This window comes from Juglans regia, chromosome 15 (genome assembly GCF_001411555.2).
Source record: "Juglans regia cultivar Chandler chromosome 15, Walnut 2.0, whole genome shotgun sequence".
In the NCBI taxonomy this organism is placed as follows: Eukaryota; Viridiplantae; Streptophyta; class Magnoliopsida; order Fagales; family Juglandaceae; genus Juglans; species Juglans regia.
The window spans coordinates 16,617,602-16,639,676 of NC_049915.1; the positions used below are offsets into that span (position 1 = coordinate 16,617,602).

A 22,075-nucleotide genomic window follows, 5' to 3' on the forward strand; every position below is an offset into this window, starting at 1 on the left:
TCCCTGCTTGTTGTACTTGTTTAACTCCTAGTTCTGTTAAGTTCAATAATAGGTGGGGGTCAAAGATAGAGAAATTAAATACAAGATTTAATGATCTCGTGGTACAAAAAGATCAATTGAATTTGAAGGAAAATACTAATATGAGACCAAGCAAAAGAAGAGAGATCAGATCTCCCTTAACTTCTTTGGTGACCATAGATCACATCTACGGTAGGGAGGAAGTCGCAGAGGTTGTACTTCAATTATTGGTCAGTGAAAAACATAGTGATGCTTGGAATAAAGTACCCAATGTGATTCCTATAGTTGGTATGGGGGGTATTGGAAAGACAACATTGGCCCAGCTGGTATACAATGATAAAAAAGTGGAGAGCTTTTTCGATCTGAAAGTATGGGCTTGTGTTTCAGAAGATTTTGATATTGCTGCAGTTACAAAAACAATTTTACAATCTTTGACCTCAGAAAACTGTGATGGCAAAGCTCTAAATTTGTTGCAAGAAAAATTGAAGGAGAAACTACTTGGGAAAAGGTTTCTAGTAATTCTTGATGATGTTTGGAACGAGAACTACAATGATTGGACTCTCCTACGTGCTCCTTTTGAAGTAGGGGCTTCGAGAAGTAGTATTATTGTCACAACTCGTAACCAGAAAGTCTCATCACTAATGCGAAACAAGGAAGTTGAGCCTGTTCAGTTGGAGTTGTTGTCAAATGAAGCTTGTTTGTCCATATTTACCCAACATGTATTGGAAGCAAGAGACTTCAGTGCCCATCCAAACCTTAAAGAAATTGGTGAGGAATTCGTTAGAAGGTGTAAAGGCTTGCCATTGGCAGTAAAAACTATTGCAGGAGTCTTACGCATTGAAGATGAAGACATCAATGAGTGGAAAAAAGTTTTGAAAAATAAGATATGGGATATTCCAGTAGAAGCAGGTGGAATTCCTTCCTCTCGTATGGTAAGCTATGACAATCTACCTTCACATTTGAAGAGGTGCTTTGCTTACTGTTCAATATTACCAAAGGATTATGAATTTGAGGAGAAGGAGGTGGTTTTGTTATGGATGGCAGAATGTTTGATTCAACCCCTACAAGATGAAGAGGAAATGGAAGATTTGGGTTCTAAGTATTTTCGCAATCTGTTGTCAAGGTCATTTTTCCAAAAGTCACGTATTAATGAATCAAAATTTGTGATGCATGACCTCATCAATGATTTAGCCCAATCGGTTGCAGGCGATACATGCTATAGAATGGAAGATAGAATTGGGAGTAGTCAGAATGAGGATATTCCTATAAAGCCACGCCACTCATCTTACTTGGGAAGCCAATATGATGTAACTAAAAAGTTTGAGGTTTTCTCTAAATTCACAAGTAGTTTACGTACATTCTTACCTCTCATGCTACGATATCCAGGTGGTTCCTATTTGGCTCATCATGTTCATTTTGAATTGGTTCCAACATTAGATCGTTTAAGGGTGTTATCTTTCAACGGATACTGCATAACGGAGCTACCTAATTCTATTGGTGATTTAAAGCATCTGAGGTACCTTAACCTTTCACACACTCTAATTAGACTCCTGCCAGAATCAGTAGCTACTCTCTACAACTTGCAAACATTGTTGTTGAAGTACTGTAATCGTCTAAAGAAATTACCTTCAATGTTACGCAACTTGGTCAACCTGCGCCACCTCAACATTGAAGGTGCAGAAAGTTTGGAAGGAATGCCTATGCAAATAGGTAAACTAACTTGTCTTCAAACACTGTCTAATCTAGTTATGGGAAAAGACAATTGCTCTGGAATAAAGGAGCTTGGACCTTTGAAGCATCTTCGAGAGACACTCTGCATTTCAAGATTAGAGAATGTGATTGAATCGAAGGATGCAAAATATGCAAAATTAATTGAAAAGACGAAAATTGATGTGTTGTCGCTGGAATGGAGTAGGGACATTGAGGAGTCGAAAGACACGACAAGTGAACTAGAGGTACTAAATGAGCTACGACCTCATAACGCTTTGACGAAGCTGTGTATAATTAACTATGGTGGTACAAAATTTCCTAATTGGTTAACATCTCCTTCATTTCAGATGGTGTCCTTGACATTAGAAAATTGTTACAAGTGCACATCATTACCTCCATTGGGGGAATATTTACCATCACTCAAAAATCTTTGGATCAAGGGCATGGCTAACTTGAAGAGTGTTGGTTCTGAATTTTGTGGCTGTAATTTAGAGACTCTGCATTTTCATGACATGGAGGAGTGGGAGAATTGGAGTCCTTCTGAAGAATTCCCAAATCTGTGTCAGCTTTCCCTTCGTAAGTGTCCGAAGCTATTAGGGAAGTTACCAAACAACCTTCATTTACTAAAAGAAGTTGAGATAATTGATTGTGTGCAGTTGGTGGTCTCACTTTCATGCTTTCCAAATAAATGAAAATTTAACATTGAAGAATCTGAAGTGCTTGATATGGAAGGGGTGGTGTGTGGAAGCAAGGTTACATTCAAATCAATAAAATTCTACAGATCACTTTCACCAATTTCAGATGAAGGGCTTGATATGAACGGGCTGGCAGAGTTAACTATTAAAAACTGTGAGGAGTTGACGACTTTGTGGTCAGACAAGGTGGCATCACTGCCACATCATCTCCCATTTCTCGAAATTTATAAATGTCCCAAACTAGTCTCTTTGGTGGCAGAAGAAGTTGATCAAGAGCGTCTCCAACTCGGAATCACAAATATTGTTATCAAAAATTGCATAGCCTTGGAATCATTACCCAAGGCATTGATGTACAACAACACGTGTCTTCACACTATTTTTATCCATAAATGTGATTCGCTAATGCATTTTGCAAGAAGCCATCTGCCTCCAATTTTAAAGAACCTAAGTATACTTGAGTGCAAGAGTATGAGGAAATTGGTGGAGGATGATGATAATGATACAAACAACAGTACTACTGCAAGTAGTAGTGGCATCACATCTCTTCTTGAGGTCTTGTACATTGACAACTGTCCATCCCTTGAATCCTTAACATCAAGCGGGGAATTACCTGCCACTCTTCAACAACTCACTATTTTCAGTTGTCCGAAGCTGGAATCAGTAGCCAAGAGTTTTCATCACAACTCATTTCTTACAAATCTCTCATTCTACGATTGTCCATCCCTTGAATCCTTAACATCAAGCAGAGAATTTCCTGTCATGCTTCAAAACCTCTTTATTGACAACTGTCCGAAGCTGGAGTCAGTAGCCAAGAGTTTTCATCATAATTCATTTCTTACAACTATCTCCATCAAATATTGTGAAAATCTTCAATTGTTGAATGGTGGAGAGTTGCTACTCCCTTCCAACCTGAGAGAGCTTTATATATCTCTCTCTGAGAAAATATTTAATTGTCCGAACATTTTATCATTTCCTAAAAATGGTTTTCCCATAAACCTAACAACACTTGACAACCTCACTTACCTAGACCGACTTGAAATTGGTGGATGTCACAATCTGGTGTCCTTTCCAGAGATGACGTTGCCTGCCTCTCTAACAAGGCTCTGCATCTCAAAATTCTCTAATCTGGAATGCCTGTGCTTAAGAAATCTCACCTCTCTTGAAACACTCCAGATTTCTTACTGCAAGAAGCTCAAGTGTTTTTCAGAGGATGCCCTACCTCCCTCACTACAGCGACTTCTAATCAATAAATGTCCTTTGCTTGAAGAACGCTACAAGAAAGATCAGAGAGGAGAGTGGCGCAGGATAGCTGACATCCCTTGTGTTAAAATTAATGGCGTATACATTTACGACACAAAAACAGAGGAAGATGAGACAGAAACAGAGGAATATGAGACAGAAACAGAGGAAGGTGAGACAGAAATGGAGGAATATAAGACAGAAATGGAGGAATAAATCCAAAGGTAAGTTTGTTCTGGCTCTGATCCAAATTTCCTTTAAATGTTGAACGGTGGCATTGGAGAGATCCCGTCGCTCCTACTGTTCCAAGTCCTTGTTAAGATTTCTAAATCTCCAAGCAAAGAGAGAAGGTCTTCGAACATGCAATTTTCTTTTTCAAATTCGAAAATTGCTGAAGTTGACAAATGATTGGGCTCCAAAACAACTACATAACTAGATATTGTTCCTCTGATTTTGTCATGATCAGCAGTATGACAACTGCTAAGGAATATTGCATGTTCCAAGGCCTTGTCTCTATGCCAATTAGCAATATGCCTAGAAGTAGGAATAGATCGAACCATCTATATACATGTTTAGTTTTTAAAGTCCATTTATGGATTTATTATTTTTTTCATTTATGGATTTGCTTCTTGTCAAATCGTTGATTGCATGACATTGGGTTATGAATATGATTGTTAAGGATGTCTTTAAATCCATATAAATACAGAAATCGGTATAGAAAAAAATCCTTTGTTTTACCGATTAAGAATATGAATATATATATAGGCTGATGAATATTTATTTGTTCAATGCTTGCAGATTGTTCAAAAGACTGACGCAAGTTGTTGCAACTTCCGACTGCCATCTGAAAACTGGATGTGCAAGTAATATTGCTTTTCTCTTGCCATTAATTTTGCTATTCATATCCACATAATCAATGTCTGGCTACCTTTCATGTTACATCGCGAATGATTGAATTTCAACTGTTAATACCATGTATAAACTACTATCACTTCTTGCAACCAATTGGTTAAGGCTTGTCTTCTTACCATGTATGGACAAGGAATGATCCCTTTGCTCTCTTTAAAAAAAACTTCAGTATAAACTGTTGCCCAAGTAGATAATGATAGTGCCATTGAGAAAGATCATAAAAGGTTAAATTCTCTTATGAATTAGTAGTGTTGGATCGGAGTTCTATTTTTGTGCTTATTATGGTTGTTACAGTGTAACGAGCATACTCAAATTCATTTCTGTATTCCTGACAAAAGACTCAATTTAACATTTTAGAGACCCAAAATTGAGACCCACGTTTGCTGAGATCATGGCTGCTTTGAAGCCGTTGCAGAAGCCAATAGCCAGTTCTCAAGTTCCCAGGCCAAGCAAATCCACAGGCAGTGGCCGTCAGAGGGCTTCACCATCACAAACTGCAGAAGAAGCAAGCTAGAACAGCAAACTATACCATCATACCAATTTGAGATTGTGATACCATCAGTGCTGCTATCCTCAAGGTTGTATATATGTTTGTAGAAATCCATTGAAATTGTTGTAATCAATGTTTTGAAAATTTTTCTTTTTGTGGAGTTCTTACATTTTGATTTTCTAACTGAATTGATACAAAGACAGAATGCAATCTGCATTTGTTGTTAGTACAAGGATGAGCAAAGGACAGCATTCCCTTTATGTTCAACAAGTATTTAACAGAACAGTCCATTTTACAACCAACCAAGGTGATTGCCATTTCATCAAAAATACTAAAACTTTTTGTTGCTTTGAGTTTTTAGGTTTTACATTTTTTGTTGCCAAGATGAAATATTCTCGTTCAATGTTGATTTTCATGATCTTATGCAAGAATGCTTCCTTTACATATTCTCTTCATGTACTGCAGATGTTTCCGTGAATTACCCAAATCAGATTTCTCTTGGCTTCTGGGTCCCATCTGAGTTGGATTAATATTATCTTTCTCTTCTTAATTATGATTACAATATAGGGGAAAATATCAATGGAAAAAATCCTCTGGCTGAGTTTAAACTGGACCCACCCTTGAAAGCAACTTTAGCCGAGTTTGTTCAATAATAATAATAATAATAAAACAAGAAAATCCCTCAGCTTAGCTGTTTTATAACTCTTATATCTGTTTCTGGATTTGTTTTGTCTTTCATAATCTGTATATTTGGAACCAATCTATATAGAAGAAGTTTGATTAATCTAAATGAAAAGTGGGTGATAAAGAAATAAAAAAAACATAGATAAAAGAAAGGATTGCAAACTTTATATTCCAGTAACCAAAATTCATCGTTGTCCAACCCCAGAGTCTCCAGTAAGAACTGTCTTCATCAATAGATAATCACAATCTTCATGAAATGGATCAGCTATTTATTTTGTGTTTCTTTTGCTCTGAATGTCTCTGATCAGAAAAGACAAAAGGAAATTAATGAAGAAAACTTTGAGAAGAAAATGAAATTTATAAGAAGAGGGAAATATCTATATCTATATCAGTATATATATATATATACATGTTATTGTATGTATTTCAAACAAAGTACTTTTAGCAGTTCCATTGGCATTGTTTTTTGGAGGGTACAGAGTATTTTCATGTGAAAACATTGAGGAAAAGATATCATGGCTGTTTCCTGATGTTATTAATTTTCATATTTAATATTTATGCTAATGTGTCAAAGCTTGATTAGAAGGTCTTCCCTAATACAAAATGATGATTTAGCTTATTCGGAAGCAAATTAATTAATTTTGGTTGATCTAAAAGTTGTGTATTAGTGAATATAGTTAATCATTCCAATGAATTTTCTCATCCGAGAAATTTGTTTTTTTAAGAGCATAATTTCTTTGAAGTTAATACTCTTTTTCAAACTAAAAAAAAAAATAGACTAGCCATTGCATTCGTGTTTTTTTTTTCATGTGTGGCAGGCCATATATATATTTTTTTATATTTTTAAAGTATATGCATAGTTTTTTAAAATATTGAAGTAGATTTTAAAACCTTAACATCCAGCTTAGCGTATAAACTATTTGGCAGTAGTTTATATGATAATTCTAGATGAATTTCCATTTAGATTTATTGTATATCAAGAGTTTAAAGAGTTTATGGCCATAGTTGAGCCTGGATTTCCAATCCCTTCTGGCATTACTATTATGCGAGATTGTTTGCATGTTAGAAAAGAACAAGTTATGGATACGTTGATCATGACATCTAGTTATAACATTTGCATCACCACTAATTTCTGGTCATCGATTCAAAATTTTAATTATATATGCATTACAGCTCATTTTATTGATAATAATTGGAACTTGTATAAAACAATAATAAAATTTATGCAAGTTTTTTTATCATAAAGAGGCGACAATAGGAGAGATCGAGTCATCCATACTTCAATGGGATATAAAGAAGATGTTTACCATCATTGTCGACAATGCATCTTCCAATAAAACGGCTATTGATTATTTAAGAAAATGGCCATAGTTTGAAATTGTATAGAATTAGATAATGAGTTTGTGTGCATAAGATGTTGTGCATATAGTTATTGTCAATGAAGGGTTGAAAGAAATTGATGAATTGATTGTCAAGATTTTAAATGCAGCAAAGTATGTGAAGTCTTCCCTTGCAAGTATGTTATGTGTAGACAAGCAAAATATCTTGGGTGGTGGGCTGCTTTCTCTTGATGTTTTAACCTGGTGGAACTTCACATCCCTTATGTTGAGTGCGACTCTAAAGTATCGTGTGGCATTTGACCTTATGCAAGATGAAGACAATCAATTGTACCACATTTATTGGAGGTTGGAGGAGGGAAACCAAAACCCAAGGATTGGGAAACCATAGAGGCCTTCGTACAGTTTTTGAAGATTTTTTTTTCTTTTTTATGTCACCTTATGGATTTCAAACTCAACTTATGGAATTTCAAATTTGTTCACTAAAGAAATTGCTGCACTATATAGCCATTTGAACAAATTTTCTCAAAGTTTTCATAAGAAATTGGCAACTATGTTAGGGAAGATGATAATGAAATATGACAAATATTGGTAGGATTTTAAGAAAGTGAACAAAATCTTGTTTATGGCAGCTATGCTTGACCCGCGCTTCAAGTTGGAAATTTTGGAGTCTTGGTTTATTGATTTTCTTGGCCTCAAGCGAGCGTCCGAGCTTGTTGCACGTTTAAGTAGAATCATTGAGTGGTTATATTAGCAATATTCAAGTAGGGGCCAATATTCGCATTGGGAGCCATGTGTTAGATTCATTTCGCTCTATGCATTTTTTCCTTACATTTGGATTTGCAAAGCCACTAATGTTTCTGAGACATTGATAATGTGAAATACAGGGAGTATATTGTTGATTTTGGATCTCCCTCCAATGTAGATAAGGTGCCAGTGCAGGAGAATCCTGGCAGACCTAGTCATCCTTACATGCATGCAAGATCTCCTTCTTGGACTGAAGGGGTTAGCTCCCCTGCCGTCCGTAGAATGAAAGTTAAAGAACTTTCAAAATACATGATTGATGCTGCCAAAGAGAATCCACAATTAGCTGAGAAACTTCATGATGTGCTGCTTGAGAGTGGTGTTGTTGCTCCACCAAACTTGTTCACTGAAATTTATCCTGAGCAGTTGGATGTGTTGGTAGTTGAGGCAAAGCCCCCAACTGAAGATAAGGATGAAAATAAGCCGGGGATTGGAACACAAGAGCTCAAAGGTCAAGATGATCATGGCCCTGCTTGCTTTTTGCCACCTTTACCTCCCCAGAGAATGCAATCTAAAGAAAATGTATCCTCTGGTCAACTGGAGCATCCTAGAGGTGTTGAGGATGATATAGGAGAAGTAACTGGACAGCTTATCTCATCACAACCTGAAGTATTGAATCATGTGAAATTTACTAAGAGAGTGCCTGTTGCTGCTGCAGCAGCAGCAGCTGTTGTTGCATCTTCAATGGTAGTCGCTGCAGCAAAGTCAAGCACTGAATCCAATCTTGAACTTCCTGTAGCAGCTGCTGCCACTGCTACTGCTTCAGCTGTGGTAGCAACATCTGCAGCTGTCAGTAAGCAGTATGAGCAGGGTGCAAGAAGTGATGGAGATGCAGATGTAGCTTGTTATGATCCATGTGGTTGGGGTGACCATCATCATGATGCTTCTGGAGCCATTTCAGAAGGCTAGAGAATATCAGATAGATCGGCAGGTAATGAAAGCACAAAATCTGATGGTGCACTTGATGAAGTTGCAGAATGTGAGATGCCGTGGGAGGAAATCACCTTGGGTGAGCATATCGGACTTGGTACTTACCTGTGCATTATGCCATCAAGTTCTTGTACTTTGTCCCAAAGAATAATAATATCATATGGTTTTCCACGTGTGTAATTTCATCCTTTTGGGTTAATCCTTTGTTCTGCAGGATCATATGGGGAGGTATATCGTGGAGACTGGCATGGAACTGTGAGTTTTCCATGCTGACCCTGAATGAATCTGGTGCATCTTTTATAATACTGGTGTCTACTATGGGTCTAATCCTTTCCTTTCGCCTTGGTTTCAGACATGTTCAGTATTTTGTGCTGTAATTGTCTGTGTGTGTGGGTTATAAAGCTTCAGTATGGAAATAGTTACCTTTTAAAAATATGGAATTGCCCAACATGCAAAATGTGGCCAAAAAGGCACCCTGAAAAGAATAATGTCACAGCACGTGATCAGAGAAAACAGTACTGTATACAATGTGAATGATGTAGACTTGTTAGTGTTTAGGGTTCTATACGATCAACATAGGTGGGCTAAAGCCTCTACCTACTAAACTTGGCATTAAAGAACCGGATATAAAAATTGATGGCAGTACAGCTTAAATTCCATGAGTATTTATTTTTCAAAGTTAATAAACTAACTAAAACAGATTATTGCTGAAGATTGTAAACACATTCTTTGATAAATATTCTTTGATATTTATCAAAGAATAAGGGTCATTGTTTCTTTCAGATGTTAGGTAAAGCCTACAATAACAGGCATGGTTTTGTAGGAGAAGATGAAAAGTTCCACAGGTTATTGAATGATGCCCATATAGGTCAACTTTCAGCGTATATAATACACTGAGCTTTACTTATTTTATTTTCTTCCATTGTGTTTATTTATTTGAATTAAGTCTTTGGAAGGTCTCTCTGTGATTTATTCATTTGAGGTGTTCTTTTTCCCTTTGTATGTATTTGAAGTCCAAAGCATCATGACCATCTTCCTATTCTAGAGTGCATATTGTTTTTTGAAAAGATAAGTTTTATTGATGATCAAGAAATAGGAACAAGGCTATATTGATGTACATAGGGAGTATATATCAGACAACTAATGAGAGAGAGAAAAAAACATCGGAAAATCCGGGAAGCTAAAGCTAGAAAATCATAGGTGGGTTGCCATTCAATGGCAAAGTGTATTGAAAAAGAAAACCTTGGGGTTTTCTGCAGTCCTTGTACTATCTTCAAAGCTTTGGTCATTTATTTCCCTCCATATGCACCACATCAACCAAATCAGGATCATTTTCCCCAAGGTGTCACTGTGAAGACTATCATTCTGCCCTGTCATAGCTACATATTATAACCTTATTATCTGCTTTGTTTTGGGATGTTACTTCAGTTGTATAGGTTGGAATAGAAACATCAATTGTCCAGCCCTATGTCACTGTCGTCTGTTTGTTTTGAGATTTCTTGCTTGCATTTGCGCCAAAGTCATGTTCTGGGAAACTCTATGTTTGGATCCTATTGTCAGTGTTTGGCTTTATAGGAAGTGGCTGTGGAGAGGTTCCTAGACCAGGATATTTATGGTCAATCACTTGAGGAATTCAAAAGTGAGGTACAATCTGCTTTTCCCTTTTAAATATTTCTTTGTATTTACAGTTTTTTGGGTTCTTAGCTCCTGTTTCACAAGAAAATAAGACTTAGTTTCATTTTCATTTGTTTTGAATGCTTTATGTTTGCACCTTAATTGATATGATTTTTCTGCTTAATATTGCTAGCAAGAAATTGATCTCCTGGTTTACATCTGATTTACTGCCATTCTTGACCCCTCACATTAACTGTGGCGAATATATAGGAGATGAAGTTATAATGTAATACAGAATTGGAGTTATTTCTTTGGTCTCTTCAAACCTGCTTGTGCTGTCAAAACTTTCCATGCCCTCATTGCCTTATTTTAATTGAGCGTATGATTGGTAGGGCTTTTGGAAACTAGAAGAAAATACTTTCATGAAAACAGATCTAAGAAAGTTCAGTTTCTATTAATGGAAAATTTTCCTGAGAAGTATATTCATGTTGCTGTTTCAAGTTTGCTTTATCACAGTAGACAAATAAACAATCATCTATGTTTTGGAAAAAGAAATATTGATGAACAGAGATACCTAAACAGAATGTGGCAGGAAAATCCCATAAAGAATACTTCCTATGGGAGAAAGAACACTCACCACTTATTTTTTGCAGAGGTAGTTTGTATAGGTTGATTCACCGGCCTAACAATCAATTAGATGAAAGAAGGCGCTTGAGGATGGCATTATTGAAATATCACGATCATCTGTCATGCGTGTTATGTAGTCATGCATCTTGCAATATGCTTTGCTTTCTTGATAATTGACTTGTTTCTATGTGTCTTGGATTGCAAGTATGCAACCCTTGAAACTGGTATTGAAAAGTTAATATTTGTATTTCACTCCTTCAGGCTGAGTGGATGGCCCCATAAGTGCTAAGAAATGAACCTGCAAATGAAAAGTAAGCCTTTTTCGATGCAGTATCTTGTTTTACACCCTAGATGGAAGGTTTTAATTACATGATGTATACAATATGCAGGTGTGACATTTGTAGCTTTGGGGTCAAAGTGAAGGATGTCTATACGTTGCAAAAGATCCAATTTAACATTTTAGAGACCCAAAATTGAGACCCACGTTTGCTGAGATCATGGCTGCTTTGAAGCCGTGGCAGAAGCCAATAACCAGTTCTCCAGTTCCCAGGCCAAGCATATCCCCAAGCAGTGGCCGTCAGAAGGCTCTGCCATCACAAATTGCAGAAGAATTGTCCGAGCATTTTATCATTTCCCAAAGAAGGTTTTCCCACAAACCTAACAACACTTGAGATCTCTCATATTGATATCATAGAAGCCTTGTTCGATTGGGGGCTGCACAACCTCACTTACCTAAATCGACTTGAAATTGGTGGATGTCAGAATCTGGTGTCCTTTCCAGAGATGACGTTGCCTGCCTCTCTAACAAGCCTCCGCATCTCATATTTCTCGAATCTGGAATGCCTGTCTTCCGAGGGCTTAAGAAAACTCACCTCTCTTAAAACATTCCAGATTTCTTTATGTGAGAAGCTCACTTGTTTTCCAGAGGAAGGCCTGCCTCCCTCACTCCTAGAGCTTCGTATCTCTAATTGCCAAAAGTTGAGGTCCTTTCCAAAGAATGGCCTACCTCCCTCACTCCAGCAACTAAAAATCTGTGGATGACCTCTGCTGGAAGAACACTGCAAGAAAGATCAGAGAGGAGAGTGGCGCAGGATAGCTGACATCCTTGTGTTCGAATTAATGGCAACAACCTTTATGAGACAAAAACAGAGGAATAAATCCAATGGTAAGTTTGTTCTGACTATGGTCCAAATTTCCTTTGAATGTTGAACGGTGGCATTGGAGAGATCCCGTCACTCCTATTGCTTGCTGCAACTCTGGTTGGTATGCTGAATTCTTGTGGTTTTTTTGTTCTTGTTGGGTTTGCATAACCACATAACAAGTCCTTGTTAAGATTTCTAAATCTCCAAGCAAAGAGAGAAGGTCTTCGAACATGCAATTTTTTATTTTGAAATTGGAAAATTGCTGAACTTGACAATTGATCGTGCTCCAAAACAGCTACATAACTAGATATTGTTCCTCTGATTTTGTCAAGATCAGCAGTATGACAACTGCTAAGGAAAAATTGCATGTTCCAAGGCCTTGTCTCTATGCCAATTAGCAATATGCCTAGAAGTTGGAATAGATCGAATCATCATATTACTTTCATGTTTAGTTTTTAAAGTCCATATATATGTTGGTATATCTTGTTCCTTTCTCATATTTTTTTTTCCTTTTGTGGATTTATTATTTTTTCCATTGATGATTTAATATAATAGTTAGAAGATAATTTCGTGCCCATAAATTGGTGTTTTAAGATGTCATTTACGTTGTTTAGTTGCATTTTTTTTTCTTTTAATGTCAATTGCTGCTGAAAATGATCTCAAAGCAGAAAATTCCCTCATTTAGCTCTATGAGTTTTTTTCCTTACATTTGGATTTGCAAAGCCATTAACGTTTCTGAGATGTTGATAATGTGAAATACAGGGAGTATATTGTTGATCCAATGTCAGATCCTGGTACACTTATTCCATCTGATGCAGCCGGGTCGCATATAGATTATGATGGATCTTTCTATTCTTCAAGTCCCTTGTCTAGAGATGTTGACTCCTCTTGTGTGGCCTCTTCATGCAGTGGGGTTGGAAGTTCATTTGAGGAACATTCAGACTTTGGGACGTTAGACGAGAGGTCTAGGCTCAGCAATTCAGTTGCTTTAGGAAAAGAATCTGATGACAAAGGTGATTTCACTACTTCTGCAAGTTCACTGAAATTTATCCTGAGCAGTTGGATGTGTTGGTAGTTGAGGCAAAGCCCCCAACTGAAGATGAGGATGAAAATAAGCCGGGGATTGGAACACAAGAGCTCAAAGGTCAAGATGATCATGGCCCTGCTCGCTTTTTGCCACCTTTACCTCCCCACAGAGTGCAATCTAAAGAAAATATATCCTCTGGTCAACTGGATCATCGTAAAGGTGTTGAGGATGATATAGGAGAAGTAACTGGACAGCTTATCTCATCCCAACCTGAAGTATTGAATCCTGTGAAATTTACTAAGAGAGTGCCTGTTGTGCTGCAGCAGCAGCAGCCATTGTTGCATCTTCAATAGTAGTTGCTGCAGCAAAGTCGAGCACTGAATCCAATCTTGAACTTCCTATAGCAGCTGCTGCCACTGCTACTGCTGCAGCTGTGGTAGCAACATCTGCAGCTGTCAGTTAGCAGTACGAGCAGGGTGCAAGAAGTGATGGAGATGCAGATGTAGCTTGTTATGATCCATGTGGTTGAGGTGACCATCATCATGATGCTTCTGGAGCCATTTCCGAAGGCAAGAGAATATCAGATAGATTGGTAGGTAATGAAAGCACAAAATCTGATGGCGCGCTTGATGAAGTTGCAGAATGTGAGATCCCATGGGAGGAAATCACCTTGGGTGAGCATATCGGACTTGGTACTTACCTATGCATTATGCCATCAAGTTCTTGTACTTTGTCCTAAAGAATAATAATATCATATGGTTTTCCACGTGTGTAATTTCATCCTTTTGGGTTAATCCTTTGTTCTGCAGGATCATATGGGGACGTATATCGTGGAGACTGGCATGGAACTGTGAGTTTTCCATGCTGACCCTGAATGAATCTGGTGCATCTTTTATAATACTGGTGTCTACTATGGGTCTAATCCTTTCCTTTCGCCTTGGTTTCAGACATGTTGAGTATTTTGTGCTCTTACTGTCTGTGTGTGGGTTATAAAGCTTCAGTATGGCAATACTTACCTTTTAAAAATAGGGAATTTCCCAACATGCAAAATGTGGCCAAAAAGGCAACCTGAAAAGAATACTGTCACAGCACGTGATCAGAGAAAACAGTACTGTATACAATGTGAATGATGCAGACTTGTCTATTGATTTAGTGTTTAGACAATTGTCTAGCCCTATGTCACTGCCTTCTGTTTGTTTTGAGATTTCTTGCTTGCATTTGCGCCAAATTCATGTTCTGGGAAACTCTATGTTTGGATCCTATTGTCAGTGTTTGGTTTTTTAGGAAGTGGCTGTGAAGAGGTTCCTAGACCAGGATATTTGTGGTCAATCACTTGAGGAATTCAAAAGTGAGGTACAATCTGCTTTTCCCTTTAAAATATTTCTTTGCATTTACAGTTTTTTGGGTTCTTAGCTCCTGTTTCACAAGAAAACAAGACTTGGTTTCATTTGTTTTAAATCCTTTGTGTTTGCACCTTAATTGATATGTTTTTCTGCTTAATATTGCTAGCATGATGTCACTTCAAGAAATTGATCTCCTGGTTTACATCTGATTTACTGCCATTCTTGATCCCTCACATTAACTGTGGCGAATATATTATTCATTGCTGATTGACACATAGGAAATGAAGTTTTGGTGCAATACAGAATTGGAGTTATTTCTTTGGTCTCTTCAGTTAAAAGCCTGCTTGTGCTGTCAAAACTTTCCATGTCCTCATTGCCTTATTTTAATTGAGCGTATAATTGACTCATAAAAATAAGGGATGAGATGCCTGGACACATTTGTCTGGATTTTGATCAGGATTTTGGAAAGTCTACCTGTGATTTCTTCCTCTCAACTTAGACTTTTGCTAGCAGTCATTGTTATCTCTAAGTCTCTGGAGATTTTTGTTGAAACCATTTGTTCTGCTTGTGGTTTGAATTTCAAGGTGCTGTTAATGAAAAGTCTTAGGCATCCCAATGTTGTGCTCTTCATGGGAGCTGTAACACATCCCCCAAATCTTTCAATTGTCACTGAATTTCTTCCCAGGTATGCAAATGCTCTTGTTCGACCATATTTATGGAAGACAACGTGTTCCATATTTAAACTTACGAACAAAAGCCCTTATTAGTAACGTGACTTATCTGTATGCTCTAGCTGCATAGTAGACGAATATTCCTTTTTCTTTTCAGGCATTGATTTACTTGAAAGAAACACAGCACCCGCTAGTACACATGTGCACATACACACACGGGGACACACACAACCAATGAAATGGCTTCTAAAGAGGCTCTTCAATGGTAGGGCTTTTGGAAACTAGAAGAAAATACTTTCATGAAAACAGATCTAAGAAAGTTCAGTTTCTATCAATGGAAAATTTTCCTGAGAAGTATATTCATGTTGCTGTTTCAAGTTTGCTTTATCACAGTAGACAAATAAGCAATCATCTATGTTTTGGAAAAGGAAATATCGATGAACAGAGATGCCTACGGCAGGAAATCATGTCTGTTTTGGATGATTGAACTTTCTGGCCTGTGGAATGAATTATTTGAAGTCTCCAAATTTACTAGTTGATAAGAATTGGGTTGTGAAGGTGGTGTCTTTTCTCTTTACTGAGCTTTCTCAATTTATTTCATGCATCTTCCATGCCTAATCCAGCATGACGTGAACTTTCCTGCGTGTTTAGGTGTGTGGTTTTGGCTTATCACGGATAAAGAATAGCACATTTCTTTCTTCAAGGTCTACTTTTCAAAAAAACATTTCTTTCTTCAAGGTCAACTGCAGGGACAGTAAGCCGTTTACACGTTTCATCCTTTTTTTCTTTTTCGTTCTGTTTTTTTGGGGTAATTCATTTATGATGGGACGGATGCATCACATTCATGTCTCAGTGCTGGATATATTCTTCTGACTACATCTTGTTTCTACACACCTTCGATATGTTTCCAGCAATGGTGAAACACTCTGTTTTGTACTATACTTCATATTACATCATTTCTTGAATGAAAAATTCTTCTTCACACTGTAGAGTGTGAAGAAGCCCCAGCACACCTAACGTGCTGGGGTGGAAAAAAAAAAAAAATTTAAAAAATTTTCCTTCGCAGTGTGCTGCGGCTTCCGGCTGCTCCCCAGCATATCTCTGAATGAATTTATTGTGAACTATCTGTTCTTTTTGCTGCCGGCACACAGAAACTTGGTAGATCTTTTTTTGATGTGGTTAAGAAAGAACAAAAGAAAAAATTAACATCTTTTTTTTGATGTGGCGAATGCTCTGAACAAATATTGATCATTGCATTACAGCAAAGTCACACGTTCTCTCAACTTTCCTACAAGAGAACTCTACCGAGTGGACTTACTGTTTACAAAAAATTATATTCACGAGTAAATGGAAAGGTTTATTCGCTTCTCACCAAAGGTTTGAACAGCATGTATACTCTTGGTGGCTGCATTTGGTGGTTAGTTGATACTACCATATAATTTATATAATAATGTTAAAAAGTTATTTTTTTTCCCCTAAGAAATGTTAAAGGGAAGGCACTGCAATAGTTGGTTGGTGATATTGCTCTGGAACTTGTGGTTTATCTCCATTAAATGAACTGACTTATCCGGGAAAATTGAAATATCGTGGTCATCTGTCATGCCTGTTGTGCATTAATGCATCTTGCAATATGCTCTGCTTTCTTGATAATTTACTTGTTTCTATGTGTCTTGGATTGCAAGTATGCAACCCTTGAAACTGGTATTGATAAGTTAATGTTTGTATTGCACTCCTTCAGGCTGAGTGGATGGCCCCAGAAGTGCTAAGAAATGAACCTGCAAATGAAAAGTAGGCCTTTGTCAAAAGTGCTGGCAGACGTAAGTATTGTTTTGGTTATTCTCTTCCATCCACTCATTAATTGTTTATATTGTTATGCTGATTCGAGAAGTCCAATGCACAAACACCTTTGTTGTCTTACCTTACACTTTAACCATAGCTATTAATACATGTTTGCTCCAATAACACGTTGACTGGAGTGCAGCCCAGATTGTCACTTGAACACTGGGAAACCCACCTATCTCTCTCTCTCTCTCTCTCTCTCTCACAGAGAGAGAGAGAGAGAGAGAGCGAGCCATGTCAAGACCATATACAAATTCTTCTAATGCTAACATAATCAAGGTCATACAAATTCTTCACAACACACTACCTTTTATGTTACATGGCAAATGATTGAATTTCAACTGTTATTCCCATGTTTACACTACAGTAACTACTACCACTTCTCGCTGTATGGAGGAGCCCTACACGCCTTGAACATTGCCAATGTGATTCCATTTAATCCCTGTTTGTACCACTTCTTGCTAACAATTAGTTAATGCTTATCTTCTTATCTTTTTTTCTGCAAAAGAAATATCTTGTCCAATTCATTCCTACTTAGGATGGACTTGATTTCCCATGCGTGACATGATCTCTGTGCTCTCTTTAAAAAAATTGATTATAACTGTTGCCCAAGCAGATAATGATAATGCCATTGAGAAAGATCGTATAAGGTTAAATTCTCTTATGAATTAGTAGTGGTGGATGGGAATTCTATTTTTGTGTTTATCATGGTTGTTACAATGTATCAAGTATACTCAAAAAATTCATTTCTGCATTCCTGACAAAAGATCCAATTTAACATTTTAGAGACCCAAAATTGAGACCCATGTTTGCTGAGATCATGGCTGCTTTGAAGCCGTTCAGAAGCCAATAACGAGTTCTCAAGCTCCCAGGCCAAGCACATCCGCAGGCAGTGGCAGTCTGAAGCCTCTGCCATCACAAATTGCAGAAGAAGCAGGCTAGAAGAGCAAACTATACCATCATACTCTCTGTCATTGGACTGCAAAAATATGGGGTGAAGTTCTAGATTGCCTTGGACAAATCTGAGAAAATGACAGGTTGTGATTCTTTTTTCTCAATTCCTTTTTTCCCCATTACGGTGCAGCTGTCCTCAAGGTTGTATAGTTGTTTGTAGAAAACCATTGAAATTGTTGTAATCAATGTTTTGAAAATTTATCTTTTTGTGAAGTTCTTCCATTTTCAGTTCTTGTTCAATGTTAATTACATTTTTCTCCACTACCAAGACTTGTGGCTGTTCCATTTGTTTTGGCTTCCAAAGTATTCTTGTCTTAAGTTTTTGAGTTTTACATTTTTTGTTGCCAAGGTAAAATATTCTCGTTCAATGTTGATTTTTATGATCTTATGCAAGAATGCTTCCTCCACATTCAGATTCTCTTCATGTACTGCAGATGTTTCCGTGAATTACCCAAATCAGATTTCTCTCGGCTTCTGGGTCCCATCTGAGTTGGATTAATACTATCTTTCTCTTCTTAATTATGATTACAACATAGGGGAAAATATTAATGGAGAAAGTCCTCTGGCTGAGTTTCTCCAATAATAATAAAAAAAACAAAAACAAGAAAATCCCACAGCTTAGCTGTTTTATAGCTCTTATATCTGTTTCTGGATTTATTTTGTCTTTCATAATCTATATATTTGGAACCAATCTATATAGAAGAAGTTTGATTATAGTAACTTTCCTGACTACCCATCACAAATAATATTGAATTGGGAGATTAATTGAATTTGTTACCAGATATATTTAGTGTTTAGCTATGGTTGTTTTTTCTACCAAAAATGTATATATATATATATATATATATATATATTCTGGCCGTGTTTCGCACTCCTGGCCAAGCACAACCTACAGCAAGAAGGGGACGAAGAGGCTCAAAGGTGTAGGAACACCTCCGATGCCCAAGTTTGGTGAATTGTTTGGTATCAATCGTAGAACAGAAAAGCAATGTTTGCATACCTCTTAAGAGTGCTGGTCGATGGATATATATAGAGTGGCGTTGGATGCCCCCTTTGGGCCTTGTAACTACCTTATCCTTGATTTGAAATCTCCTCCATTTATCCCGCGAAGTCCCATCACCTGCAACGTGAAGGGATTTGTACTCATAGCATCGCTTTGTGATCTAAGCTTTGTCCTTTTGAATTTTATGTGTCAGGGACTGGAGGCATCGTTCCATTTTCATGCTCCCTTATTGATCTTGTTATTGATCTTGTGGATGACAGTGAACGCATGTCTGTAAGAGTCCTCAAAGCGAGCTTTGTTTCTAGCTAACCAAATCTCCCAAAAGAAAGAGATGGTAGTAGCTGAGCAAGTAAATGGAATTGATTCATGCCTCTAAAGAAAGACCACCATTGAGAGGCTTTTCATTTCCAATTATTAGAAAAATGATGCCAAACATCTTTAGAAAGAGTACAATTAGAGAGAACATGATCAAAATCTTCCACATGACCATCAAAGAAATTAGTACACTTGGAAGCCAAATGAACGCCACAATGCTGGATCCTGACATAAAAGGGAATACCAATATACCATAATTTCCAAACAAAAATAGAAGTTTGAATAGGTTAGGACTTGTTCCATATAAAAGTAGCAAAATGAAAGTGGGGGTAGTGCTCCCTAAATAAATTCCAAGCAGACTTATAAGGGAAAACACGAATATCAGTGTCAATCTTGATTTTGACAAGGAATTGGCTAACCTTAGACAAGGGAACGACTAAGGTTGGAGAGATAATCAAGATTCCATCCATTGGGAGAGCAAAGGTCTTTGATTTGTAAGGAATGATTGAAGATCATAAAACTTTTTTGAGGAAGGGAACCATTACCGGCCCAATTATAATGCCGAAAACAAATAGAACCATCAGTACGAATGGTCCATTGGCTTTCGACGTGATTAATGATGGGCTGAAATTTGCACATGGTTTTCCAAGAATTATAGTGATAGGTTTTGGCAGAAATAAAATCCAAGGAAGGGGCATTTATTCATGTATTCTTGAGAATTGAATATTGTAGCCCAAGGGAAGTTTGATTGAAAAAAATCTCCAAGCTAATTTACAATGAAGGGGTTCCTCATTGAGAATAAAAAGTAGAGGGGAAAGATGATCCTCTTGTCTCAATCCTCTACTAGAAGTGAAGTAACCAGAATGAGTATCATTCAATCAAACAGAGAATGTGGGATTAGAAAAATATTTATGAAACAAGGAGACAACATTATTATTGAAACTAAAGGAGAGAAGAACCCAAGTGAGGTAATGCAAATGGACCCTATCAAAAGCCTTGGCCATATCAACTTTAAGCATGACATTATTGCCTTTGGTATTCCTAGCAAGATTGTGGGTTAACTCCTTAACCAAAACAATACTATCTGTAATGATCATTCCTTCAACAAAAGCCCCTTGGTGGTTGGATATAAGGTTAGGCAAGGTAGTGGCAAGACCGAAAGCTAGAATTTTAGAAAAAATCTTGGGAGACACTTGACAAAGACTAATGTGTCTGAAGTTTGGAAAGGCGGAGGGATTAGCTTTCTTAGGATTCAAAGAAATGAAGGTATGCTTTAAGGAAGGAGGCATAGGTCCTCCTCTGAAAAGATCTGTGATTGCCTCGAAAAGGTCGGAATGGATGATAGTCCCGCAAGAGATATAAGAGGAGGAGAAACCATCTAGATCGGGCGCCAAATCCAAAGGAATGCTATAGACAGCTTGTTTGACTTCTTCTAAAGATGGAAGTTTGAGGAGGAAAGTGTTATCATCCTCAAATTAGACTAGATTAGGAATGAAATCAAACAAGAAATTGTTAGAAAGAGAACGAGAGGGAGTTAATTGATTGTGGAAAAATTCCACAGCAGCCGAGTGAATGGAGTTATGATTAGAAGATGAGGAATCATCAGGTGACTGAGGGAGTTGATGGAAGACTTTTTCCTCTCGTGACTAGACTTTTGTTTTAAAAAAAATTCTTCTTTGAAGATTTTACAAAATGGCTAGGCCAGAATGAAGAGAAGAAGTTTGCAAAGAAAGCTCAACAACTTGAATTTGGTCACGTAATTCAGCAAGATTTTAAAAAATGTACGTAACCAAAATCCAAAAAGTTCTAATCTTTCAATGCTTTTTTCAAATGTTTTAATTTAAAATTAGTTTCGACAAACCATTGAGATGACAAGGCTGATTCCATATAGAAGAAACAAGGTCCGGAAAGTGAGGGTGTTTAGTCCACATCATTTGCAATTTAAAGGATGAGGTACCAAATTTATAAATATATTTATTCATAATGAGAAGGGGACAATGATCAGAATGAGTCCTCTCCAAATGGGTAAGGGAAACTTGGGGAAAAGATTGGATAAACAAGGGCTCGATCCAATCGCTCCCAAGTGTAAATCCCGTTTCTGCGACAATACCAAGTGTATTTGGAGCCAAGATAAGGAAGGTCAGAGAAAATTGTAATCAATGAAGTCAATAAAAAATTCAAATTTAGCAAAAAGGGTGATGGGGACGACACCTCCAAGTTTCTCATTATCAGATTTAAAAATAAAATCACCTATCACCATCCAACAAAGGTTAGGGGGGGTCTCAAAGAGGAGAGGGAGGCCCAAAGGGACATTTTAAGAATAGGGTTACACCACAGAGAAGATAGTGTTTATGCTACACCATTCAACAGAAAAGGTAATATGGTGCTCAAAATTTAAATAACCAAAATAGTCAAATAATTTTTAGCACAAATCCAAATCTTACCTCCATAATCTTTATTGGAAAAAACTTGAGAAAGACCCAGTTTTCGGCCAATAGAAACATCTTTAGTGTAAGTAGTCATAGGCTCAAGAATAACAATAAGAGGCAATTTATAAAAATTGACTAAATGTTTCAAATGAAACATGGTGCTCTTATTGGTAATACCTCTCACATTCAGAACTAAGATATAATTAATCAAGATATGATTTGAGTTTTGGTATTTGGAACTATTCCGGCCGTGAACCGGGTAACTTTTTTAACTTCTGTAACACTCGGGTTCAAC

The 22,075-nt window shown here is 37.2% G+C and overlaps 1 protein-coding gene and 1 pseudogene across 3 annotated transcripts; both read left to right on the forward strand.

Annotated features, from left to right (window-relative positions):
* Positions 1-8,057, forward strand: LOC109020062 (putative disease resistance RPP13-like protein 1). 3 transcript variants are annotated; one of them, XM_035686022.1, is made up of 6 exons: positions 1-1,973; positions 2,076-3,886; positions 4,461-4,525; positions 4,929-5,149; positions 5,261-5,368; positions 7,970-8,057. In XM_035686022.1, exons 1-2 carry the CDS (start codon positions 141-143, stop codon positions 2,418-2,420), a joined length of 2,178 nt encoding a protein of 725 aa, XP_035541915.1. In that variant the 5' UTR covers positions 1-140; the 3' UTR covers positions 2,421-3,886; positions 4,461-4,525; positions 4,929-5,149; positions 5,261-5,368; positions 7,970-8,057. The 3 variants fall into 3 exon arrangements, with proteins under 3 accessions (XP_035541915.1, XP_035541913.1, XP_035541914.1); XM_035686020.1 differs by having other exon boundaries at positions 1-3,886; XM_035686021.1 differs by lacking the exon at positions 7,970-8,057 and adding an exon at positions 5,527-5,622 and having other exon boundaries at positions 1-3,886.
* Positions 3,498-18,240, forward strand: LOC109020060 (annotated as a pseudogene).
* Positions 18,241-22,075: the final 3,835 nt, after the last annotated feature.

Coding starts and splice junctions, on each gene's coding strand:
- LOC109020062 (XM_035686020.1), top strand. CDS start 141: ATGAGACCAAGCAAAAGAAGAGAGATCAGATCTCCCTTAACTTCTTTG.